The sequence below is a fragment of the Oreochromis niloticus genome, linkage group LG7, assembly GCF_001858045.2.
Source record: "Oreochromis niloticus isolate F11D_XX linkage group LG7, O_niloticus_UMD_NMBU, whole genome shotgun sequence".
NCBI classification, from domain to species: Eukaryota; Metazoa; Chordata; class Actinopteri; order Cichliformes; family Cichlidae; genus Oreochromis; species Oreochromis niloticus.
Genome location: NC_031972.2, coordinates 3,975,266 through 4,003,111, shown reverse-complemented (window position 1 = coordinate 4,003,111; position 27,846 = coordinate 3,975,266). Strand labels below are relative to the sequence as shown.

The following is a 27,846-nucleotide window of genomic DNA, read 5'->3' as shown; positions in this document are numbered from 1 at the left end:
GTGATGTGCATTATTGTTCCCTGGTTCAGGTAACAATTTACCGTAATTTGTGTTCAATATAAATGTAAAATGATCAGGTAGGAAAGGGGAGGAGTTAGAGTGGTCACATGCTCAGGAATGATTATAAAATCCTGTCAGATCTTCTTTACACTGGTCAGCTCTGCTGCCTCGTAGGTAAGTTTCTTTATTCTTTGTATCTTGTTTTTATACTTATTAGGGTTAATATTGCAAATCAGAGTTTCTGTGGTCAACAGTGAGATGAAAAATGTAACAAAATCTATGGATCAAAAAAGCATGTTTGTTTCAGCTTTAAACTCTGGACGTATATGAATATGTATTAAATTATATATCTTATGATATATAATTTATTATATCAATTTAAATTTTTTTCATTTATTTTTAATAACCACGTTGTAAATGTGTTTCAAGCGAACAAAAGGAATTTTTGCCAGTGTTTTCAGCACAGACACATAAAATTTCATATTCTTACAGCATCTCTCTTTTTCTTCTTTTTCACTAAATTTTCTGACATTTTGGAAGATTTTACGTGTGACTTTGAAAGGCTTCAGTTTGAAGCGATCACGCTTACATCTTTGACTGTCTTCATAAAACACACCGCATGGACCTAACATGTTGGTAGATGAGTAGGAGAGAGTTTGGAAACAATTTTGTCCACTTAATCTGTAAAATTGTGTGAATGCTACAGTTGTGGAAAATCCATATTTACAGCGCCAGAGGTAAGCTTTTTTGAGAAGTAGAGACATTCAACCTAAACACGGTCTATTGAATGTGTAAATCAGAATAGTCTCCACTAAATTTCCATTCTGTTGCAAAAAAGGTTCAAAAGCTTCACATAAACGAGGCTCACTGTGCTTTATTTTTCCAGGATTTTCTTTTTTTTAATAATTTGGCTCAAATGCTGGAGAAACAATGACGTTTTTACTATGTTTCATGACAACAATAACAACTGCATACTGTTTGTCTGTGAAGGTTCTCAGTCATCCAGGTCATCGTAGTCTAAGGAGCTTGGAAAGAAAAGCGTCTGGACTTCTTTAAGTTGCTTGAAGACGTTTCACCTCTCATCCGAGAAGCTTCTTCAGTTCTAAGGTCAAATGGCCGAGAGTCCCAGATTTAAACCCAGTGGGAGTATCCCCCCAAAGAGGGACAAAGGACCTCCTGATGATCCTCTACCTAATCACATGAGCCAAGGTGTGAAAGCGGGTGTGGGACCTAATCAGCCAGTTTCGGGTGAGCTCATTGTGAAACCTGGCCCCACCCTATCATGTGATTTCCTGAGGTCAGATGGCCCAGGATGTGAGTGGGCGTTAAGGCGTCTGGGAAGGGATCTCAAAACTGGATTAAAGATGGCAGACAGTTGGTGTCGTAAACCACTTCCTCTGTTCAAAGATGGTCGCTCACAGTGGACATAGATGGCCTCTTTCACTCCTCTTTCAAACCATCTGTCCTCTCTGTCCAAAATGTGAACATTGGCATCCTCAAAGAGTGACATTTGACCTTTAGATGCAGATGGACCGCTGAGTCTTGTCCCGTGGACATGTTGTGCCATGTGCTTGTGAAGTGGCTGTTTGGTCTCTCCAATGTAGAGGTCTGGGCATTCCTCGCTGCACTGTACAGCATACACCACATTGTTAAATGTATGCTGTACAGTGTAGCGAGGAATGCCCAGACCTTTCTGATGAAAACACAACATTTGACTCCCAGCTTCTAGTTTCCAGCCCCGTGTTATTTACAGTAGTAACATCTGTCACGTGACCGTGTTGGATGCTGAACACAAGTTGACGCATGTAGGTTTTTACAGGATAAACAGGTTTATTACAGTCAAGTCTATCGTTGTACACTGACATAACACAGATACCACAGATGTTTCAGAGACATCACTTTAAAACCCGCGAGAATGAAAATGACTTTCATTTTCCTCAACACCTGAGCAGGGAGGCTGATGACATCCACTGATCGGTAAATAACCAAACTCAATCTCTAATCCTCTGTTCCTGTATGACATTACATTTTGTATTGTATTTATTTTTGTTAAAGAATTTTATTTATCTTTTTCTTTACTGCATTTCCAAGCTAAAAGCAGGCTGTTTCTTTGAGCTAAATCTCCTGTTTGTTGACTGTTTAAGGGAATTACATGGTAGAAACTGCGAGAGGAAAAAGCTGTGCGGGATGGACATTTGACATAAAATCAGAACATGTTGGTAAAGCATAAATGCCTCGCCCTCGATGAGAATCTCATTTACCAGTGAATCTGAATGTGTAAACAACGGGTCGTAGCTGTTATTTATTAAAATTTGTCAATGAGTTCATCAGATTTCTGTTTACTGTGCCGTCTACGTCCACAGATTGAAGCTCTAATGTCTCCAAAGTCTCTAATGTACTGCAGTAACTGCAATAAGAAAGAAAATGAGTTTTTTTTCAATATTACTTAATTTTTTACACCAGTTTCTGTTCTGAAGAGGCAAACAGCATAATTAAGAACGTGTCATTGGCATGAAAGCTCACGTTTATGAGAAACAAGTGGAGTGTCTACGCCCAAAAGCAAATACAATTTCCTACAAGGCATTCTTCTTTTAAACAAAGAAACTCACAGTGAACCACTGTGTCTCATCATAATTAGTTTCATACTATCTGAACATTAAAATGATCGATTCAAAGTTTTTCCAGATCATCTATATCCAAACAGCCCCTCCTAATAATTCGGCTCCTAAAGCACAAACGCTTGAACAACCGGAACAAATCAAGAGGGTGTCTTCTGAAGTTTGTCTTTTTACCACCAACTCCTCTCTTAATGTCGGCACATGAAGTAGGAAAATAGATCATGAAATAGCAGCGTGAGGGTGGCAGATCACATCCTCCAATGCAAGGGGAGTTTTTGATGTCCATCACAAACATTAATGAAGAAAAATAGTTTCACATTTCATTTAAACTAAGTGTTGAAGACTTGTTTTTAACACAGGGATTATAAATGTGCATCCTGTGAGCCAGAACCACCAGTGGTTCCAGTTTAGCCTGCAGGATGCCTTAGCAAAGGATGGAGACGTATTTATAGCTCTTGATACATTGTTTGAATCCTAAAGACATACAATAGTGGTGCTGGTTAGTCATAAAAGACTGCACAAGTAAACCACTGTGATCTGCAAACTGTAATGAAAGCAGTGGAAATTTACTTTATTTCAAATGTTCTTGTGACGTCACAGATGAGACATTTCATACTGTGGATAATTGTTTTAGCTTTATTAGCTTGGGTCTGTTTTAGGGATGCACCAATACCGGTATCTGATATCGGCCTCGATACCACATTTTCTAAAGTACCCGCACTCGTTAAAAGTCCCCCGATACCGGGGACCGATACCACGGTCTGAGAAATGTCTATGTTTGAGCGGCGTGTAAGGGGTTAATCACAGGCACCGAGTGCCCGCCCCCAGGCCCCGGCTGCAGCTCAGAGCGGGGAGAAGGCGAGGCGAGACATGTCAGCCGTGTGGAACTATTTCAAAGTGAATCAACACGACAAAACAAAGGTGGACTGCAAATTTTGCTCAGCGAAATTGTCCAGAGGAGGCTCAAAAGGTAGCGCATTTAACACAAGTAATTTAATCAAGCACCTAAAATCCCAACACGACAACGAGTACAAAGAGTTTACCCATACTTCAGCAAACTCTTGCAAGACGAGAGAAAATGTCCAGAGACAATCCACGTGCTGTGAAAATAACACAGGCAATTATCGAGTACATTGCATTGAGTGACCAGCCACTCTCGAAGGTAGAAAATGTTGGATTCCTGCGTCTCCTCCATGTTCTGGAGCCCAGATATGATGTCCCAAGCCGCCACTACATGACTGACACAGAGCTGCCTAAACTACACGACTCCGTGAAAAAACATATCCACAGCCTACTGCAAGCCTCCTCTGCGTTTAGTTTCACCACGAATATTTCGACAAGCAGTGTTAGCCCCGTGTCGCTAATTAGCCTAACCTCCCAGTGGATAGACGAGAGTTTCACGCCGCAACAAGCCATTTAACATGCGAAACAATTCTGCGGCTCGCACACCAGCCAGGCTATAGCGCATGTGTTTGAGGAAATGCTCCAGACATGGGGTATACCTAAAACATCAGTACATGTTGTGCTTCGTGACAATGCCAAAAACATGATTAAAGCCATGAATGACGCAGGGCTCCCAAGTCTGCCGTGTGTCGCGCACATGCTCCAACTGGCTGTTCACGAGGGCTTATTAGCACAGAGGAGCATAGCTGATGCTATAGCAGTGGGCCGGAAAATAGTTGGGCATTTTAAACATTCCGCCTTAGCTTACTCCCGCCTCGAGGACATTCAGGGACAGCTCAACCAGCCAATAAAGAGACTGCAGCAGGACGTACAGACGCGCTGGAACAGCACGTATTACATGCTCCAGTCCCTCATAGAGCAAAAGCGTGCTGGGGGTGTATGTGTCCGAGCATGAACTCCCTGACTATCTCATGGGCTCTTATGGAGAAGACTGTTGCCATCCTCGCCCCTTTTGAGGAACTAACAGGCTCTGGTGAATACTTGAGTTAAAGAATATCTCTGAGATCAGTACTTATGAAATTGATTGTATACAAGATGGGAAAAAGCCCATCCAAACCCCTGAGCATGATGAAATGCAGAACGCAGAGGCAGGTGAAAGAACAAAAGGTGAGCACAAGAAACAAACAGATGACCTGACAGCTGACAAGGAAGACGCAGGACTTTATACACATGTGTGGAACAGGTGAAGCAGACAATCACAAAGGGCCCGAGTGGAAGCTCCGCTATATGTTACTGTAGGGTCTTTACCTCAAAATATAAAGTACATTGAATTGAATTGAATTGAATTCAAATGAACTCCCTCAACAGTGTAGTATATATCATGCATATCCAAAAAATACATAAAAGTATGCAGTAGTTGGTTACTTATAGTTTTAGCGTTATATTGCTATTATTGTCGAGACCCCCTTTATCTAAAACTGACCTTTGCAATTGCTTGTGATCTCTGGGTGGTAATAAAGCAAATAACTGTGATGCTCTTGTACTCCACCAGGCTGCTGCACCTGGACTTCCACAGAGCGATCTAAAAATAGCAGACTGGAAGCAGTGCAGAGGTGCACAAAGAGACGACCTTGAAGGGAAATCAAGTCTAAAAAAATAGGTATGATTTTTTTATTTGTATGGGCAGTTTTCCACTTTGTAACCACACATTCTATTTTTTCTAAGAATGTTTTGGGCAGGAGAAGTTGGAAAAGGTTACCAAAGATACTGTAAAACATATCCTTCAGTCACTTTGCATATAAGCTCTCACATTCAGTCTGAACACACCTTCATACATCTGACTGGAAGGTTTATGACTTTAGTTTCCCTCACTAGCTTGACACAGCCATGCCTCAGCTAGTAGTGTCATGAGAGCTGACATGAGATTTTAACCCTTTTTTGTTGTGTGCACATACAAACTTTATCCTTTTGGAAAATTTCAGGTTCAGCTCAGTTTAGCTCTGTCTTTTTGAGTTTACTTCACCGTAGCACCATTACAATCATGTTAACTGTTTCACTTTCTGTGCAGCTGATCATGGACTATGCTGAACATATCTTGTCGCTTACCAAAACCATCAAAAAGATGGTTAACACTATGAAGTCCAATAAGGAGCGCTGCAGAAGGATTGCGGAAAGAGTCCAAGCTGTGGAAAGGCTAGTTTTAAACATCACACAGAGTGATCCAAGCCAAATCTCTGAGACGGTAAATGTAACTCTGAAGGAACTTTACACCATCTTGAATTCTGCCAAGGATCTGATAGCAAAATTCTCTCAAACCAAGTCTGTTAAGACCTTCTTTAAGGCTGGAAACATTGAAGAAAAGTTCAACGAGGTGAACCAAAGGCTCACAGAGAACTTCCAGGTCCTTTCTGGTGCTCTGCAGATTGAGCACACCAACATGCTGCAAAAGGTGTATGCAGCTGTTTCAAGACAAAATACTGAGGAAGAGGTTTGCAGTATGATGGCTAATACTAGTCTCACACCCCTGATGCTTCCCTCTTCTCCAGAGACACGCCCCCTATATCCTGAGCTTCCTCCCACACCTGTGTCCAGTCCTACAGCTTCTATGAGTCCTCCTGCTCCATTGTACAGTCCTACAGCTTCTGTGATTCCGCCTCTTCCAGTGTCCAGTCCTATAGGTTTTATGCTTCCACCTGCTCCATTGTACAGTCCTACAGCTTTTATGAGTCCGCCTGCTCCATTGTCAGGGTCTCTATATCCTGAGCTTCCTCCCACACCAGTGTCTAGCCCTACAAATCTTATACTTCCCTCCATGCCAGTGTCTGCACCTTTTGCAGCCCAGCCTCTCTACAACACTACAACATCTCCCTTTGTCGTTAACAACAACGTAGCCTCCACTCCTGTTATTCAAGCTGACAACGCGAACACCATGCCTGTCTTCAGAACTGTTCACTCAAAACCCACCAGCTCATGTGGTCAAGAAGCTATGTTAAGCTAAAACAACACAAAGGTTTTGCTAAGGAAGTTTGTTTCACTTGTTTACAGTTAAGAATGAAAGTAAACATAAGACTGCAGTCAAGGTCAATTTGGGAACATCTTGCAATGGGTTCACATCAACCACACCATGAGTGAGGCCTTCATTTTGATGTCAGCTACACAGTCGTGCTGAGTTTTGTGACTGTTTGGTCATTTTAATCTTTAAAGCGGACCCATTATCACTCATTTGTAGTTTTTCTGTTTTTCTCCTGATTGGCTGCCCTTGTGAACAAAGTTGGTGCAGCTGGTGGCTGGGACTTCTGCCTGATATGATCTTACTATGGTTATTCCCTCTAACTGGTGTCACATGCAGCAAAGAATAGAAAAAACACCATGTGAAGCATCCAGAAGGCTGAGCTTTGTGCTCACAGAGATTACTTGTACTTACCCAGATCATCATTTGAAAATCGGTCTGAAGTTTAAAATGAGCATCCACCATCGAAAAGCCATATATGAGTGGTCACGTCTGACTGCAGAAAACAAATATACAAGCAGCTAAAATGCAAATATTGAGGCTCTAAGTGACGTCATGGTGTGTCTTTACATCTTTTATATACAGTCTGTGGTTACGACTTAATAAGGCACTTTTATTATTTAAAAAAATCCAGAAAGTCTAGTCTAGATTTTGGAAAAAAAATCACTTCTGTATTCTCTCCTGGAAGGTCTTCAGCATGTAGCACAGTCATGTTTGGTGACTGGGAAATAGTGAATGTAACTTACAGTCTTGGAAAATTGTTTTGTGTAAGAAACTAGTGGAAGTAGCTTCTGTTCCTTTCTGTTGCATTTGTTTTCAGTTTGATATATTTTGCTTTATTATTCTTAAGTAATTTACAACTTGTTTTGCTGGTGAGTCTATAATAAATCATTTGTCCGTTCATCCAATCAAATTCAAGCTGTCTGAGCGTTTTATCTGAAGACTTTATGGATCAACTGGCCATCCTCTCATCTCTCATCCAGTTACGGTCACTTCTGCTGCCAAAATAACAGCAACATTCCAGTTTGCTAAAACACTAACACTGAGGCTTCAGAATGAATCATAAACCTACATTCAATCATTCATTCAAGTTTATAGCAACAGAAAGTTTGCACTAAATAAAAATACTGACTAAATACGTTAAGCTCTCTGTTCTATATGGAGTGATTTTACAGTTATCCTTAAGTGCATCTCTTAGAACTCCTTTGCAATGTTTTGCAAACATCACAGGTATTACTACTTTAGAAAAATCACTGCATGGCGGATAATACATATTTTGGTGAACATTTTCCCGAAACGTTTGGTACTCACTGTGTTTAACAGACACATCTATTTCAGTGTGGTTGGTATTTCAGTGTGTTTTTGCTCTCACCTGGCTGGCTGTCAAGAAGTTAATGAGATATTCTGATCAGTGTTAAACATAATTTACTATCAGCAAAATCACATACGAATTATGGTTCTGTGTTTAACCATCAATATCCCTTCCTTCATTTAAAATCATGCATCATGATGGTTTGGTGGCAGAATTCAGACATGTGAACATTCAGTTTTTCTACTGAAACTAGATTTTTCATTTACATATTGATCAAAGAATAAATAATAAAAATGCTTTATTATTTTGAAATAAGGAAAAGCTCTGTTTTCTTAATCACATAAGGCTGGATGAGAGGAATTTCTTTTTCTTTTGCATAAGAACTTCAGAGAAATAGAAAGTTGAGTCAGGAAACGTCTGTAAGACGAGGGCAGTATCCTGTTTGCACATGCAGAGAGTGAATGATGCAAAAACAATGAGGTGTGTCAGTGATGATATGAGGCTATGAGCTTTCAGTGTCATTCAAAGCTGTCGAAAACGTCAGTGTAGACCCACACCAAGTATTCGAAACTCCGATGTTGCCTGACCGAAAAGTCACAGCAAATCAACATATACTTTCTGTAATTTTTAAAAAAGCACACATCTTATAACATTTCAGTTTGGATATTAACTGTAATTGTTTCTAAATAGTATGGAGTTAGGTTCATAAGTATTTGGACAGCTTTGTAGTTTTGCTTTTGTATACCACCACAGTGGATTCTAAACTAAGCAATCAAGATGTGTTTTTTTCATATATGATGTATAGAAGGGCTATTGAAATCTGAGACAATATTTTAAGACGGGAATGAAGGTCACATCTACGTTTCTCCTCTCTAAGTGATCCGAAATGTAACAATAAAGACTACTTGTTTTAGCAAAACCGAGTGGTAGTTAAAACCTAGACACTAAGATCAGTTCTGGCCTCCTGCTGGACACAAGAACAAATAAAATCAGCTGATTCCAGTTTCAAAATAAACTGCTGACAGAACAGAAACACATTTGCTCTGACAGAAAGAGAAAACCTGAGTGAGGATGTTGTGACTGGTCGAACAAACCAGCTAAATAAATCAGTGATGCGCTCAAAACTGTGTGTGCGTTTGTGTCACAGTGAAAGTGGAGAGCTTCTGTACATTGGATATGCAGCTGAAGTCAAAAGGTCAAATTTCATGTCAAAAAACTCTCATTGTCTCAGTCTTTTGTCTTCTCTGGGATCTTAATGATGTCACAGAGAAACAGTATCAGTGATATCCACAATGCCACAGACACAGAAGCCCCCCAACTAGTTATTTAACCCACTGTTTATAATGGGCAACCAATGAGAAGAATGTTGCTTTAAAGAGGGGAGGAGCTAAAAGATGTCAGCTCAGCTAGGTGATGAACTGAGCAGCTGCATCAAGGCCCAGTATAAGAAAAAGGTTGATCTTGAGCTCTTATCCATGCAAAGCTACTCTAGTAGATTCAACTAATAAAAATACAGACCTGGAAATGAGCAGAATAACCCCAACTCCAATATTTCTTAGCTGTAAACGTATAACCTACACCTGACAGATGAAACATACCAAGAAATGCTCAGTAAAACAGGTCCTGATTACCAAGTGAAAAACTTGGACGTGAGGTGGGACTCACAGCAAAGTCAGCGGTGGCTTGTATTTAAGTTTGAGGCAGGGATGACCTGACCCTTCAGCTCACTTTCAAGTGTCGCCTTGTTAAGGATGGACTGACAGAACTCTGGGATGTTGACTTTACAGGCCTTCGTCAGCACGACATTCAAGTCTGGAAACAAACACACATATATAAGTGTATTTTTTTTTGTGAGTGTGTGTGTACCCCTGCCATCTGTCCATGCTGTTTGTTTGTGCCCTTGGTCTCTCCCTATTCTTTTCATTGTCTAGTTTTTTTTTTTTAGTGGGTTTGTCATTCCTTTTGTTTATGAGGATCATTTGTGTTTAAGCTTCGTTTCGTTTGTAATGTAGGTACTATTGCTTCTATTTTCCCTGATGTCATTTGTTATGTCCTCCACCACTCTCTGTTTGTCTTTTGCCTTCCAAGTCCTGCTTCTTAGGTTATGTTTGGCTATGGCCTCTGTGTGTCTTGTCTATGGAGTATTTAGTTAATCTAGTTTTATATTCCTATTCTGTTCCTCCAGTCTTGTCATTGTCTGTTTGTCTTACTTGTTACTGTGTTTAGTTGTGTTACGTTAATGCTTCCCCGTGCAGTTATGTTTGTCTTCATGTTTTATTTTGGTAATTGTTTTCTTTTCATCATATGTTAAGTTTTAATTCCTCCCAACTGTCCTCAGTTGTTCCGACATTACCTCTCCCCTTGCTATCCTGTGTGTGTGTGTGCGTGTGTGTGTGTGTGTGTGTGTGTGTGTGTGTGTATGTGTGTGTGTGTCTTTGTCCTGTGTTACATTGTTCCTCGTGTTTTTAAGTCTCCCTGTGTTTCCTACAGTGGATATCAGTCTAACATCATAAAGCATGATGAGTGATACAGTAATGCACTTTGGTATTTTGGAAATCTGAAGTATGTTAGTGTCCTGCTATATCTTTTTCAGTTCCTTTCTTTATGAAGCACCTTTTTGATCTCCTCTCAAGTAAATATGGTCGCATCCAAATTCAAAAAGCCAACAAGGTGGCTGCTAATACAGTGTCTAAAACCAGTAGATGATGATCTGTCTTTTATATACAGTTTGTGGCAGCTGTTCCCAAACTCAACAGCTTGCACATATAAAATGCGTCCTCCCAGCAGAGATTATTTGAATGCAGCTGATTCAACCTCATATTCAGTGCAAAACCTATGCACTGTTAACACTGTTCATAGTGCATACTGCTTTGGTAGGTTGTGTTTATTTGCAGTAGTGCCGTTGCTCACGTTACCTGTGAATGCTGAACACAAGTTTACGCATGTAGGTTTTTACAGGATAAACAGGTTTATTACAGTCAAGTCTGTCGCTGTAGACGGACATAACACAGATGCCAGAAATGTTTCAGAGACATCACTTCAAAACCTGCAAGAATGAAAATGACTTTCATTTTCCTCAACACCTGAGTAGGAAGGCTGATGACACGCACTGACCGGTAAAGAACCAAACTCAATCTTTAATCTTCTGCATGGTATTAATCTTTCTCCTGTATGTCATTAGATTTTACATTGTATTTATTTTTGTTGAAGAAGCTAAATCCTGCCCTTCAGTAACTTTCATTTTGTCCATTTTTAATCAGTGTTGGCCTGCCAGGTTGTAGCTGGGTGTACTGAGGCAGTGTAAGAGGCAGACTGAGAGATGAGACTATAATGGGCAAAGAGAAACACGTGTATGCATTTGCCTTGAGACAATTTTTGTTTTCAGGGAACATATTTTTGTCTTTATTTTTTTTCTGTTTGAATCCATCCAGCAGCAAAAAAACAGAGTTTTGCAGAGATCAGAGGCTGTAGAGACTCACTGAAGTGAACAGAGGTGTTTAGCTGCAGCACAACGAGCTGTTGAGCTAAATCTCCTGTTTGTTTACTGCTTCAGGGAATTACACGGGAAATACTGTGAGAGGAAAAAGCTGCATGAGACATTTTTTGCATTAAATCAGAGCATTTCAATAAAGCATACATCCCTGGACCTCGATGAGAATCTAATTTCCCAGTGAAACTGAATGTGAGACCCCTGTTTTTAACTATAGCGCATGTTAAATCTGACTTTGGATACAGCTTTACAGTTCCAATTATAGATATTATTTTCCAAAAACTTGGCAATAAATTCATCACATTTTTATTTACTGTGTCATCTTTGCCCACAGATTTGAATCTTTAATGCCTCAGTAATAATGTATTCCTTTTACTCTTACACCAGTCTTGGCCCTGACAAGGCAAACAGCATAATCGAGTAGCTCTCATTTAAAAAAAAAAAAAAGCAGTCTTGTAATTTAAAACTCTTCATCATGTCCTGCCATGAATGCTTTCTTAATGCTTGCATTTTTTAAAGAAACAAGTAGAATTTCTACACTGTTAAAGGACTGATTCAGTTTTTCCATCTATATCCAAAAGGCCCGTCCTAATCCCGCTTAAATGATCAGAGACAGAAACAAATCGAGAAGGTGTCTTCTGAAGTTTGTCTTTTCACCACCAAATTCTCTCTTCATGTCCACATATGAAGTGGGAAAATGGATCACGTATTGACAGTATGAGGCCTGCAAACTTTTCACAACATAGTTTCACTTTTCATTTGAACTAAGCCTTGAAGTCTTTTTTTGAATACAGGATGCTGTTGCTCAGGATGGAAATTTCTCTCTAGCTCTAGATACACTGTTTGAATTCTAAAAACAAAGAACAGTCGTGATGGTCAGTTATGAAAGGATGTGCAAGTAAACGTTTCGTACTTCTGTAATCTGCTGAAATGAAAGCAAAAAATATAATTTATGACTGAAACTGCACTTATTTTTCCCCTGACATCTCACACTGTTGCTGTGGGAATAAGATGTCTTACACTGTGGTTTATTGTTTTAGCTTTTTTCAAAATTTGGGGTCTGGTTTGGGTCTGTTTTTAACCTAAACAAAACCATTTTATCCCCAGTATGAAAAACAAGCTGTTGACAGGAGAGAGTTTGTGGTTTTCATGCTAAAAAACCCGCCTTATCTTAAAAGGCAGTCCTCACAGACAGACCGAAGAGCCGATTCTGGTGAAGACTACCTAAATGATGTGTCTGAGATCAAAGCTTGTGATGCTGATTGTTCATAAGATGGGAAAAATCCCATCAGTTGTTGAATTCAATTCGCTCCAAAGAATGACAAAAATATATATAATCTGACTTTGATGAAGCAACCGCAGGAAGGTAAAAATCTCTTTAAAGAGAGATCTGAGAACAAAAAACATTCGACACACATTTGCCAGACAAGAACTTTAAAAAGTATTCGAAAGGCAGTCGAGTATTTGCAGAAAGTTTGTGCAAATGCAGCACACAGAAGCGCTTAAAAAACAAAAAGTGAACTTTCAATGGCTAATATGAAAACACCTGAGTTGCACAAAGTATAAAGGGCTAAAACAAAACAGGTAAAAAAGCAAACTGATGAACTGAGAGCCGACAAGGGAAGAGTTAAGACTGTATACAGCATTGCAGACAATCATAAAGGACAGTGACGAAGGAAGCAAAAACATCTGAGGCGTACAAACAAAGTCGTTACCAGAAAACAAGGACAGATGATTAAACTGATGCACAGGAAAAACCGGGAGAACAAATACAAGAAAACATGTGAAACAAAATATGAACACCCAAAAGAGAATTAATAAGATGCCAGGAATATCTCCAAAACCAGACTCAGGGTTCAGGTTTGGATACCTTAGATAACTTACCAGTTCCTCATGATAATTAAAGTGAGAATATAGTAGAAGGATGGAGTGACAACTGTTGGTTTTAAAGGAAAAGAGAAAGAGAATGCTTGAATGGTAAATGGACTGATTCTTATATAGCGCTTTTCTACTCTCCCGGAGTGCTCAAAGCACTCTATACAACATGCCTCATTCACCCATTCAAGCACTTCTAAACACAAGTGGAAACTAATCTACATTCACACACATTCACACTCCGATGAACGCATCGGAGGGCAATTTAGGGTTAGTATCTTGCCCAAGGATACTTGACATGCAGACTGGGAAGACAAAGATCGAACCACCAAGCTTCCGATCAGTACCTGATCTGCTCTACCACCTGAGCCAAAGCCACCCCATAACTTGACACTTTGTGTATACTTTGTCCTGAAGAACTAATTTCCTTTAAAGGATACAGGCGGGCTCAAAATGTGATTATGGCCCACAAGTCCAGCAGATGAGTGGTATCTCCACATAGATGTGGCCTATATCACAAATATAAAATAAATAAATGTAAGACTGCTGTGGTTGAAACTGGAAAAAAAGTAGTTCCATACAACTGTTTGGTAGGAAAATCCTCTCACTTTTTCTATTGTGCCACATTTTTAATACTATTACTTACAGTTTTAGCTTTATCTAACTCTGACCTTTGCCTTTGCTCATGAGCTCTGGGCGGTTACAAAATAAATAACTGTTATCTTCTTATGATCCACCAGGTTTCTGGGCTTGGACTTCTACAGAAGTAAAAAAAATAGCAGACTAGAAGGAGTGCAGAAGTGCACAAGGAGACGACCTTGAAGATAAATCAAATTTTAAAAAGGTAGGATTTTTTGTTTTTATAGGCAGTTTCCCACTTCATGACCACACATTGTATTTTTCTAAGAAATTTGGGGGATTTCCCAGGCAAAAGTGGAAAATGTCGCATATCCTTCCAGTTACTTTGCATATAAGCTGTCACATTCAGTCTGAACACACCTTCATACATCCAGCTGAAAGATTTCTGACTTTAAGGAGGTGCACAAGGAGACAACTGAAGAGAAATCAAATCTTTAAAAAAAAAAAAAAGGTTTTTATTTGTATTGGTAGATTCCCATTTTGTATTCGCACATTGTATTTTTCCAAGAAGGGGAAAGGGGAAAGGGTTGCAGTGGCAAAAATAAAACATATCCTTCCAGTCACTTACAGTCTGAAAAGCGCTATATAAATGCAATCCATTATTATTATTATTATTATTACACCGTAATACGTCTGACTGGAAGGTTTATGGCGTTAATTTGCTAAACTGGATTAACATAGGCACATCCCAGCTTATCATGAGAGCTGACATGAGATTTTAACCCTTTTTGTTGTGTGCACATACAAACTTTATCCTTTTGGAAAATTTCAGGTTCAGCTCAGTTTAGCTCCGTCTGTTTGAGTTTACTTCACCGTAGCACCATTACAATCACGTTAACTGTTTTACTTTCTCTGCAGCTGATCATGGACTACGCTGAACGTATCTTGACGCTTACCACAACCATCAAAAAGATGGTTGACACTGTGAAGTCCAATAAGGAGTACTGCAGTCGGATTGCAGACAGAGTCAAAGCTGTTGAAGGACTGGTTTTAAACATCAGACAGAGGGATCCAAGCCAAATCTCTGATACTGTCGATGGAGCTCTGAGGGAACTCTACGTCATCTTGAACTCTGCCAAGACTCTGATGGCAAAATTCTCTCAAACCAAGGCTGTTAAGGGTTTCTTTAAGTCTGGCAGCATTGAAGAAAAGTTCAACGAGGTGAACCAAAGGCTCACAGAGAACTTCCAGGTCCTTTCTGGTGCTCTGCAGATTGAGCACACCAACATGCTGCAAAAGGTGTATGAAGCTGTTTCAAGACAAAGTACTGAGGAAGAGGTTTGCAGTATGATGGCTAATACTACTCTCACACCCCCTATGTTTCCCCCTGCCCCGGTGTCAAGTCCTACAGTTCCTATGCCTCAGCCTGCACAAGTGTCAAGTCCTACAGTTCCTATGCTTCCCTTTGCCCCGATGCCAAGTCCTACAGTTCCTATGCCTCAGCCTGCACAAGTGTCAAGTCCTTCAGTTCCTATGTTTCAGCCTGCTCCAGTGTCACACCCCCAACATCCTCAGCTTCCTCCTACACCTATTTCTAACCCTACAAGTCCTATATTTTCATCCATACCAGTGTCTAACCCTACAGCTGCCATGCCTGTCACCTATGTTATGTCCCCTATGTCGGTGTCTACACCTTATGTTAGACAGCCTGTCTACAATACTACAACACCCCGCTTTATCGTCACCAACAACATAGCCTCCAGACCTGTCATGCAAGCTATTTCTCAGGGGTCAGTCACTGGCATCAGAACTGTTACTCCAATCACTCTTCCAGCTCAAAACAGGCCCATTGTGTCAGCTTATGTGGTCAAGAATGCTTTTTTACGTTAAAACAAGACAAAAGTTTTGCTAATGGAATTTGCTTACATTGAATACAGTTAAGATACTGCTTTCAAGAGTGCAGTCAGATTCAACTTAGGACCATCTTGCTCATCTTCACGTCAACCGCATGTCTCCTGGTTGGTTGCCCTTGTGAACACAAAGTTTGTGTAGCTGGCAGTCGGGGCTTCTGTGCCTGACATGACCATATTATGGTTATTCTCTCTCACTGGTATCCTATGCAGCAAAGAATAGAAAAAAACTGTGTGAAACTGAGTGTTTAACTGAGCTTTGGACTTACAGGGATTACTTGTACATACCCAGATCAACATTTGAATATTTGGTCATGTTTGAAATGAACATCCACCATTGGAACAGGATATATGACAGAAAACCTCCAGGCTCTTTGGACACAGCTTGCTAATTAAGCTAGCTAGCATGAGGTGATTATTGTGCCCTCCACCCTCTCATTCACTGGATCATCCAGTGGTCACATCTGACTGCAAAAAACAAATATACAAGCAGCCCAAGTACAATCACTGAGGCTCTAGCTGACATCATGGTGTCCACATCCATCATTTATATACATTCTACGGTTACAACTTAATAAGATTATTTTATATGACCTTGTGTATATTTATGATGTATTTTGAGATATCCAGGAAGACTAGTAGCAACTACATAATAAACAAAGATTACTGACTTTTTGGGGAAAATATCTTCTCAGATTTTGGAAAGAAAATGACTTCTGTAGTCTCTCCTGGAAGGTCTTCAGCGTGTAGCACAGTCATGCTTGGTGACTGGGAAATAGTGAATGTAACTTACAGTCTTGGAAAATTCCTTCACCAACTGGTGACATCCTACCCTCTTTGTTTTAAATGTTTCACTATTAACAATAGTTTCTTTTTGATAATAATGGATGTTACATTTGCAGTGTTTGAGCATTTTTTTTGTTGCATTTATTCTGGTGGCTCCATAGGATAGTTTGCTGGTTTGCCAGACAAGCAAAGGACTCGTTATTAAAGATTGGGAGGATTATAAACCCCTTTGTCACATACGGCATCTGCTGCCAAAAATCTGCCAAATCAAATATGTGGAGCTACCCGCTGTAAATAAGTGAGTGGGTGGAAGTAGCCTCTCTTCTTTTCTGTTGCATTTGTTTTGCCATTAGATATATTTTGCTTTATTATTCTTGTGTAATTTACAACTTGTTTTGCTGTGGGTCTATAATAAATCAAGAAATCTCCATGTCTGCCTGTTCATTTTTTATCGTTCTCAAAAGCTTCAAGCTGTCTGTTTTATCTGAACACTTCAGCTGAACATCCTCTCACCTCTCATGCAATTATGGTCACTTCTGAAAATAACAGCAGCATAACAGTGGTTAAAATGCTAACATTGAGTCTTCAGAATGAATCCAGAAACCTTCACTCATTTATTCAATTTTAGGGTGACAGAAAGACAGCAGCAGAAATACAGAGTAAGAAGCGGAGAATGGAGGCTACAGGGAGTCACGGAACTGAAAACAGCTACAGCTCAAAACGCTGTTTCTTTATGTGCAGCCAGTTTCATGGTAGAAGAATGAAATTCATGACAGAGGTAACGACATGACCAAACCAGTTTTTTAAAATGAAACTTCCTGCACAGTAAGTCGACCTGTTTTATTGAAATTCCTCACCTGCAGTAGCGAGTTACAGGCTGTTGTGAACTGGATGCTAGAATGCATTATTTTTGCTTCAACATTTGTTATTAAAGTTAACAATCTTTTTGATTATCTGTTGAGAACTTTATGTGAATCAAACTGTCAGTGAAATGCCTGATGTGTCCGGTGTAATATATCCTGAATGAAGAAAACTATGGCTATTTTTGTCTTTACACCACATTTGACTCTGACAAGACAGACGGCATAATTACGCATATACTTGTAATTTTCATAAATCAATCTTGTCATTTAAAACTCTTTGACATTTCCCAACATGAATGCTTCCTGTATGCTTGCATTTATGAGAAACGGGTGGTATTTCTAGGCTCGAAGGTAAGTATCATTTCCGTAAAGGCATTCTTTTCAAAAAACAAACTCACTGTGAAGAGCTTAAAGGTACAAATGTGCATGCAGCACTGTGACTTCTCCTGCTTAGTTTTATACTAGTTGAACATTTAAATGTTCCAAGTTTATCAATGTAATCTATATCCAAACAGCCCCTCCTGATCACCCCCTTCTAATGCACATATAGCGCTAACAATCAGACACAGTCTCAGTCTCAAATCAGACACCAAGAGGGTATCTCCCAAAAACTGCCCTATGACCAACAAATAACTCTTAATGTCCCTGCATGAAATGGGCCTGTGAGGCCTGCAGATCATGTCTTCAAGGGAGCTCTTACTGTCCATCACAAACACAGGTGAAGAAAACTAGTTTCACTTTCCATATCAGCAAAGCAAATTTTGCTGATATCACTTGAGCAAATTAAGTGATAAAATATAGTTTTCTTTTTCTTTAATTGATTGATGGATTGAATCTTTATTGCAGTTGCCTGCCAGCGAAATTAGACCTCTTTATACATATAATACACAAACATCACAATGGGGAAACAGGTCAGAACAGTTAGCACAAAGAAAATAATGAAATGTATAAGACAGAAGGGCAGTTGAGGAGGAAAAAGGAAACTCTGCTTATCGGGGATCAGAATGAGAACAGAAATAAAAACTCCTTCAGCACATAAAAAGCACATGTATCTTCACAACACCATAAAACACAAGACAAGCAGACAGGGTATATGCCAATGTACACAGCAGCATCAAGGTTAGCTGCAAAACTCTGCGCATCCTAAAGTGATGCTGAACCTCAGTCTATATCGGATGGGAGGCAAGCATGGGAGGCACTGGATTCGGGGAAGCTGGGGGGTGAGTGCGTATCAGTGTCAGTGTACGTGCGTGCGTGTGAGGATGTGTGTCCTTTCACCCAGTTAAGCAAAGATCAACAGTCTGCAGCCTACGCAGGTGGCCTTGAGGGATTCAATTCAATTCAATTCAATTTTATTTATATAGCGCCAAATCACAACAAAAGTCGCCTCAAGGCGCTTTATATTGTACAGTAGATAGCACAATAATAAATACAGAGAAAAACCCAACAATCATATGACCGCCTATGAGCAAGCACTTTGGCGACAGTGGGAAGGAAAAACTCCCTTTTAACAGGAAGAAACCTCCGGCAGAACCAGGCTCAGGGAGGGGCGGGGCCATCTGCTGCGACCGGTTGGGGTGAGAGAAGGAAGACAGGATAAAGACATGCTGTGGAAGAGAGAGAGAGATTAATAACAGATATGATTCGATGCAGAGAGGTCTATTAACACATAGTGAGTGAGAAAGGTGACTGGAAAGGAAAAACTCAATGCATCATGGGAATCCCCGGCAGCCTACGTCTATTGCAGCATAACTAAGGGAGGATTCAGGGTCACCTGGTCCAGCCCTAACTATATGCTTTAGCAAAAAGGAAAGTTTGAAGCCTAATCTTAAAAGTAGAGATAGTGTCTGTGTTAAGGGAAAATCCCAAATGGCAAACTGCAAATATAAACAGAACACAATGAGACAGCGTAATGAATCTCGTGTACATGGGTGAGCGTCTCAGAAGAGAGTCACACAGTGTACCTTTTTATTCGTGCATTTATAGTCACTGGTGCCCACACAACAGGGCGGCGTATTTTCGCTCTTCTCAGAAAAATGATTATACAACAGTATGTGGCTATCTTACTGGAACATTCCGTTCCGGAATGTTAGTGCGTAGGGAGTGAAGATAAGTGTGGTTCAGGTGTATGTGTGTGTGTTGTGAGATTCAGAAGGACGCAGCCCTTCTTCTTGTTAGAGAGCGCAGATAAAAGTGTCCAGCTCTCCTCTTCCTGCTTGTTCAGCTATTATCGCTGTGAGAAAGAATTTATAAAACAGTCTTGTAGTGGACAACAGTCTAAGTCATCAAAAGGTCAACATACAGTATTCTATCATATGCAAACTTATATCATTAAAAGCTTATACTGACTACTAAGTACAATTTTCCATTGACAGTCTGTCTCCTGAATCCAAACTGGAAGCTGGTTCCACAGAAGAGGGGCCTGAAAACTGAAGGCTCTGCCTCCCATTCTACTTTTAAATACTCTAGGAACAACAAGTAGGCCTGCAGAGTGAGAGCGAAGTGCTCTAATAGGGTGATATGGTACTACAAGGTCATTAAGATAAGATGGGGCCTGATTATTTAAGACCTTGTATGTGAGGAGCAGGATTTTGGATTCAATTCTGGATTTAACAGGAAGCCAATGAAGGGAAGCAGGATACAGGAGAAATCTGCTCTCTCTTTCTAGTCCCTGTCAGGACTCTTGCTGCAGCATTTTGGATTAACTGAAGGCTTTTCAGCGAGTTTTTAGGACATCCTGATAATAATGAATTACAGTAGTCCAGCCTGGAAGTAATAAATGCATGAACTAGTTTTTCAGCGTCACTCTGAGACAGGATATTTCTAATTTTAGAGATGTTGCGCAAATGGAAGAAAGCAGTCTTACATATCTGTTTAATATGTGCATTGAAGGACATGTCCTGGTCAAAAATGACTCCAAGGTTCCTCACAGTGTTACTGGAGGCCAAGGTAATGCCATCCAGAGTAAGAATCTGGTTAGATGCCATATTTCTAAGATTTTCAGGGCCGAGTACAATAACCTCAGTTTTATCTGAATTAAGAAGCAGAAAGTTAGCGGCCATCCAGGTCTTTATGTCTTTAAGACATTCCTGCAGTTTAACTAATTGGTGTGTGTTACCTGGCTTCATGGATAGATAGAGCTGGGTGTCATCTGCATAGCAGTGAAAATTTATGCTATGTCTTCTAATGATGCTGCCTAAGGGAAGCATGTATAATGTAAACAGAACTGGTCCTAGCACCGAACCCTGTGGAACACCATAATTGACCTTAGTGTGTGAAGAGGACTCTCCATTTACATGTACAAATTGGAGTCTATTAGATAGATATGATACAAACCACTGCAGCACAGTACCTGTAATACCTACAGCATGTTCTAATCGCTCTAATAGGATATTATGGTCAACAGTATCGAACGCAGCACTGAGGTCTAGCAGGACAAGCACAGAGATGAGTCCACTGTCAGAGGCCATAAGAAGATCATTTGTAACCTTCACTAAAGCTGTTTCTGTGCTGTGATGAGCTCTGAAACCTGACTGAAACGCTTCAAATAAGCCATTCCTCTGCAGATGATCTGTTAGCTGTTTGACAACTACTCTTTCAAGGATTTTTGATATGAAAGGAAGGTTGGAGATTGGCCTATAATTAGCTAAGACAGCTGGGTCTAGAGATGGCTTTTTGAGTAAAGGTTTAACTACAGCCTGTCACGGTTTGACATGGCAGACCGTGGGGATATGGGGAATGGAGGACCCAGGCGCGGTGCTCTTAGTACAAGCAGTGCGTTTATTTACATTGATGGAAAAACATGACCATAAATCCCGTGCTCTCCTGACTCCCGTGACGTGTCCTCTTCCCAGTGTTAGTGCTCCTGTCTCCGCCCTCTCGTCTCTCGCTACTCCTGGGGACATAAGAGAGAGGCAGCTGTCAGACACACAATAATGCAGGAGACTCAAACTAAGAACTGGTCGAGAGACTAACGTGAAGCCACGCAATGATCCAGCGTCAGAGAGAGCTCCGCCACACTCTCAAGTAGCTCCTCCGACGAGGCCTGATCAGCTGCAGGTGTGTCAAGGTCTTCAGGTGTGGCCAATCACCTGCCAGGGCCACACACACACACACACACACACCTACGTACACATATGTACAAGCAGGGAGAACGAGGGACAGCAATACAAAATACATATATTATAATATTAGTCCATAACTACTCAGGGTCCCTGGGTCGCTCAGACCCAGGGACCCTGACACAGCCACCTTGAAGGCCTGTGGTACATAGCCGATTATTAGAGATAGGTTGATCATATTTAAGATTGAAGAATTAATTAATGGCAGGACTTCTTTGAGCAGTTTTATAGAAATGGGGTCTAAAAGACACGTTGATGGTTTGGAGGAAGTAATTATTGAAGTTAACTCAGAAAGGTCAATTGGAGAAAGAGTCTAACTTAACATCAATGGTACTGAAAGTAGTTGTAGATAATATTACATCTGTGGGATGATTATTGGTAATTTTTTCTCTAATGAAAAAAATTTTATTTGTGAAGTTCATGAAGTCATTACTAGTTAACGTTAAAGGGATTGTTGGCTCAATAGAGCTCTGACTTTTTGTCAGCCTGGCTACAGTGCTGAAGAGAAACCTGGGGTTGTTCTTATTTTCTTCAATCAGTGACGAATAGTAAGATGTTCTGGCTTTGCGGAGGGCTTTCTTATAAAGCAGCAAACTATTTCTCCAGGCTAGATGATGATCCTCTAAATTTGTGACACGCCATTTCCTCTCCAGCTTACGAGTTATCTGCTTTAGGCTACGTGTTTGAGAATTATACCACGGAGTCAGGTACTTCTGATTTGAGACCTTAGTTTTCACAGGAGCTACAGTATCCAGAGTCGTACGTAGTGAGGAGGTAAAATTATTAACAAGATAATCGACCTCTGTTGGAGTAGCGTTCAGGTAGCTGCTCTGCTCTATGAGCATTGAAGATGATAACAGTGGGTGGATTATATTCTTAAACTTAGTTACAGCACTTTCAGAAAGACATCTACTGCGATAAAGTCTACTCTCCACTGCTGTGTAATCAATTATTGTAAATGTAAATGTTATCAGGAAATGATCAGACAGCAGAGGGTTTTCAGGAAACACTGTTAAATGTTCAGTTTCTATGCCATATGTTAAAACAAGATCTAGAGTGTGATTAAAGTGGTGGGTGGGTTCTTTTACATTTTGAGAGAAGCCAATGGAGTCTAATAACAGATTAAATGCCATGTTGAGGCTGTCATTTTTAGCATCTAGATGAATGTTAAAATCACCCACAATAATTAATTTCTTTTATGAGCTGATGCTGGTGGCTATGTTGTTTAGGAGGAACAGACTGCATCTGAATTTTACAGTTGTTCTTAATGTCCATCACTGGTCACCAGGTGCATCAATTTCCCGTTGAAGAGCCTTGAGCTTCTCCAAGATCTTTCCCATATTGCGTTCCATAAGAACAGTCTGAGTACTCACAGCTCTTCCCAGCACTTTAATCACCGCGGCTAGCCTTGTGGGGTTTTGAACAGCTGTAACCGCTTCCTTCAATTTCTGATAACCCAGGGCCACGCCAGCACCGATCAGCAGGAACCCGTTATCATGGTTCTGAATAGGTAGATGTCTTCGATGTCCTCAATAGACAGTCCCGCCAGGCACAGGACGCGCCACTTGTGCCACCCATCCATCGTGTATCCAGCAGGGAACATCCCTCCAGGACACTCGGGCTCTCCCAAACCCAGGCTCCTCATAGAGAAGAGAGTGTCAGTTGCATTACGGGTCCAGTTGATCAAATCCATAATTCGTCTTTAGGTTTTACAGAACAAGAATGAGAATGAGAGGCTCTCTCAGGGTAATATGTTGGATGGGGCAAAACCAGCATTGTCATTGGATCCACTTTGGCCCAGTGGATTCTTTGCAAAGTGTGAAAATGTCTTTCTAACACAAACTAAGTTTTCTTTCACTTCTAGAAATGTAAAACATACTTGCTGTTAAGTTATCAAAACTGTTGTTTTTTTTTCAAAGGATGTGACGTGAGTCTTGCGCAGTGAATTATAAACTGAGCCATACGAACTGAAACTTGTTTTAAAACATTTTCACACTTCAAAGTTTCACTACACAAACTAGCTCCATTATCTGGAGTTCTACAATTGTTACTTAAGTATATTGTGTTTTATGAAAAATTAAAATTGTTGAGCTGCTGACAGGAGAACTTCTTTGCTTCCATAATGCTAAAACAGCTTTACCTTTCTGGCAGTCTTACAGACACACTGAAGACTGATTCTAAGGAATGCGTGATCATGTCAGAGATCGACGTTTGTGTGCAATCGCAAGGTAGAAAATCAACATATTTCAGATTGTGAACACCAGCAGTCTTCTCCTGCTTCTTCCTCCTGCTTCTTTCAGGGGTCTCCACAGCAGATAATCTGGCTCTGTGTCCCCCCATCCCCAGCATCTTCCTCTCTCAAATCAAACCTCTGCATGTCTCTACATCCATGAATCTCCTCCGAGGTTTTCCTCCTTTCCTCCTGCCTGGCAGCTCTGTATTCGTCACCCTGCATTCAATAAATTCAATGTCGCTCATTCCCAATTTACTTATCTCTTCTCACTTCCTGCTTTATTTTGATAGTTGGACACAGTATTTCATTTTTCCCTCTTGGACTTTATTTTGTTTTGGGAACTTTTTCCAAGTGTTTCAATAAACAGCTCACCTGTTTTCTGTGTCACACCTACAGACCGTGACACTTGAGTACATTTCAGAGCCTGTTAAGAAGTTTAATTAGGACTTTGACTTCTACCAGGTTCTGATTTTTGAGTCTCCAGCCTCAGTTACACATATCAATACATAAAACCCTGGTCAGACCTCATGGTCAAAGCCAATGCAGACAATGTAAGAACTGATGCAGTGCAGGCACAAGAACAAAATCACCTGGACAATATTGTTGAAAATGATGTACTTCAACCTTACCTAATACATGTGTATTTGCATTGGTATGTCTTCTGTTTGCTTATGTTACCCGAGGACAATAAATGCCATGATACACATTGCTGGTTTTAACTGGATAAACAGGTTTAACATAGAGAGTTAGTTATTTCTCTTACTGTACACTGGAGCTGACGTCAGATGATGTCAGTTTCAGAAAAATCACCTGAAAACATTCAAGTATCCTTTGCCCAATATTTGAATTAAGAAAATGAGACCTTGTGTAGATATCCACTTGTTTTAAAGGAACATGAATACCTGTTAAACCTATGGCTAACCTTTATCTTCACCTTTGCTCATGAGCAACAACACAAACACCTGTCATCCTGCTAAGATCCAACAGGTTACTGGACTTCTTAAATTTTTTCAACAACTGTTCATCTGATCTGTTTCAAACAGTCTGTGTTAGCAGCTTGGCAACCAGTTATCTCTAGCTCATAACTTAACACTCCATCTCATTTAATTGCACTTGGATTAGCTCACGATGTGGATTTAGAGAGTTTCTATCAATCTGATTTTCACCGTAGGACACTCCTCTTCACACAGCAGTGTCATGCCTGTTGTTGAAAACTGGAATGAAATGAAAACTCACTTTTGTTAAACATTTATATGACCTGCACGACGTCGTCACAGGACAAAGAGGTGCCACAGTGACCGCCCCCTGCTGGTCATTCTGCGTTTTTATACTCTCTGTATAATTCATCCTCTGCCTCAAACAAGCCATCTTAACTCCTTCAGCTTTAAGCCACTTTTCTTATGACTGGCTGCCCTTCAGAAACTCAAGGTTTAAACAGGAAGTGGGTGTGGCTTGTGTGCCTGAAATTACCATTCTCCCTCATTAGAACATCATAGAGATCCAAGAGTAGAATAAATGTGTTCAAGGAAATGGCTCCTTTTAATTTTCATTAAATAAACAAAATCTAGACTAAAAATAACACAGCTTACATTTCTATGATAAACATATCTGATCAACATATTTGGAGGACACACTGCAGCCATATGGTCCCTCACCTCCAGCTCCACCTCAAAGCTCTTCAGAGGAACTGACAGAGATACAGAATTACCATGAATACATAAACCATACGTGTTTTACAACCAGCTGGCTCACAGATTATTTTGTCTGTTTATTTTGTAACACTTCAATGATCCTACATTTAGCGCTTCTCAGCCTCCTCACATAGCCTAAACTTATTTCTAGCAGCCAATCAGAATGCCCGAAAGGACACAGCTGGTGGTTGGTGGTTAAAAGGAGTGGAAACATATCCAAACCTCTACAGGTATGTCATCTGGACCAACTACCTGTCCACTCTTCATCCTCTCCACTCTTCATGCTCTTCATAGCTGTCCTAACTGCCTTTTTACCGATTCTGCCCATCCTGATTCACTAACTTTCCTCCATTTGTTATCCTCTTTCTATAATTTTCTCAACTCATCAGCTCATCAAAGTACTCTTTCCAACACTATATACTAACTGAACAAATATACTAACTGAACAGTTTAATGACTCTAATCTGCTGCACATCCATTCAGACTCAGGCTTTCTGCATAGCTGGTTGATACAAGTCCTTCCTTTCCTTCCTTACTGTCCAACCTCACATGAACATCACATTCATTATAAGGATTTTCCTTTGCCATCGCTCTCATTGCCTAGTCTCCCAGTAGTGCTGTCTACTTCCTTCTTTTTCAGCCTCTTCCTTTAAATACTTTACTGTACTTCCACCACCAAGTTTCCTTGCCTTCTCTCCTCTGTCCAGAGAATACGACAAACACCTTCTTGGCAGTTTCCCTCACCACTCCAGCTGTACTTTCCCAGCACACAATCTTGTTGTTTATTCCTGCATGACTGCACGTTCTTAATAAGATGACAGGAGAATATAGTTACTTCAGTAAAATTATTAATATGACATTAAGATAATACATTACAAGTAAGAAGCTGACATTTAAAATCCTAATTAAGTAAAAGTTTGCATGTTATCATGAGTATTATATTTATCTTTATTATTTTATACTTTATAAATATTATCAGCATAAAACTCTGGAAAACTGAGTAGTTTAGCAGCCTAGCAGAATTGTGACAGTGAGTAGAACTGAATATGAAGTAAAAATATGAGCCTTTTTATTGTAAATATTAACATAATATTTAATTATCTGTTACACAGGTTTTTCAGATGTTTTGGGGGGAAAAGAAGGTTTGTAAACCAACCACATTTAATGAGCAATACATTCACAAAAAGATGAGCAGCCGAAGATGTCTTAAGGAAAATAATAGGAAAGGTTTTCCACATTTATTACATCTACAGATCAAGGTCGATCTATGAAGGCACAAACACTTCACCTGCAGTCTGATTTGGACATTAAACAATGCGACTGACGAAATTATGAACTTTTATTTTACTGCATATTGATTGAGGAAGCCATATCCTTCCACTGTTTACTAAAATATGTCTGCAGTTTTCTGTGTAAAACAGTTTTAGATGTTTAGAGTTAAGTGTCATGCCTGAGATACTCGCTCACAGATTTGCACTGACTTGTTAGCAGACTCTAAAGAGCATCTGGGGAATCTGCTGCTGTTACCTACAACGAGCCAATCATGAAGGCAGTCCTCTCCTCAGGGACCTGCTATTGTAGCGCCTCTACTCAGGATCAGTTCAATATCAATTCAAATAGAGACCCTCGACATCTAACTAGGTTCAGAAGGAGGTTTTAATTTGGGACTCACAAAATGAGTTGGCTTGGAAGTGAACAACTGGCACCTTTATTGCCTCAGTACAACTCATAAACACATACAATCACAGTCAACCAAATTGCACACTAACAGTGCTTTTTAAGGGTGAATAGATGTAAATCAAAACAAAATAAAATAAGACACTGAAACGAAAAATCTTACACTGGACTGTATCAGAGCACTCTTGAGTTAATAAACAAATTAAAAACCTTCCTGAAGTCTGAATTGTCCTTTAAAGTTTGTTGAAACCCAAACAGGCGTACTGTAAGGGAAATGTCCCTGTGCAGACCCTATTACCTACTGCCCAGGAAGGACTAACAGTGCATAGGCTTATCTGAAATTCAAGGTAGGGCTTGAATCAGTTCTTCTGGCAATTCCCATAATCCGATCGCATGGCTGGTCACACCATTTCACCATCATCCAGGATCTCTTTTGGACTGGGCTCGCCATCAGTGGTTCTCCAGAATCCCTTCTAGCAGTTCAAAAAACAGTCAACACAAACAGTGCACACCCATGAATTTCCATTGCATTTTGTGCTCATTAACCTCTTTTCCTCCAAAAGGATATTATCAAATATTATCCAAATACTTAAGAATCTACTTGGATTCCAAATGTATTATTAACAAATGGTATTTCTTTTAGCTTTACCAAGTAACCACAGTTACAGTTACAAATTATTTTATCACAATTATGTCAGAGTAAAGAACATAAGCAGCTTAAACAGTAATAACCACTGTTTACAATGAAAGTGAGACTTATTATTCTTACATCTTAACA

The 27,846-nt window shown here is 40.1% G+C and overlaps 1 protein-coding gene across 6 annotated transcripts; it reads left to right on the top strand.

The window, feature by feature from the left end:
• Nucleotides 1-1,894: 1,894 nt before the first annotated feature.
• On the top strand, nt 1,895-16,913 carry LOC102079861 (calphotin-like). Of its 6 annotated transcripts, none has more exons than XM_019360850.2 (4): nt 1,895-1,977; nt 5,074-5,181; nt 13,949-14,052; nt 14,706-16,913. In XM_019360850.2, the coding sequence occupies exon 4, from the start codon at nt 14,712-14,714 to the stop codon at nt 15,675-15,677; it is 966 nt and encodes a 321-aa protein (XP_019216395.1). In that variant the 5' UTR covers nt 1,895-1,977; nt 5,074-5,181; nt 13,949-14,052; nt 14,706-14,711; the 3' UTR covers nt 15,678-16,913. The 6 variants fall into 6 exon arrangements, with proteins under 6 accessions (XP_019216395.1, XP_019216399.1, XP_019216397.1 ...); XM_025909478.1 differs by lacking the exon at nt 1,895-1,977 and adding an exon at nt 3,345-3,588; XM_019360854.1 differs by lacking the exons at nt 13,949-14,052; nt 14,706-16,913 and adding an exon at nt 5,590-7,458.
• Nucleotides 16,914-27,846: the final 10,933 nt, after the last annotated feature.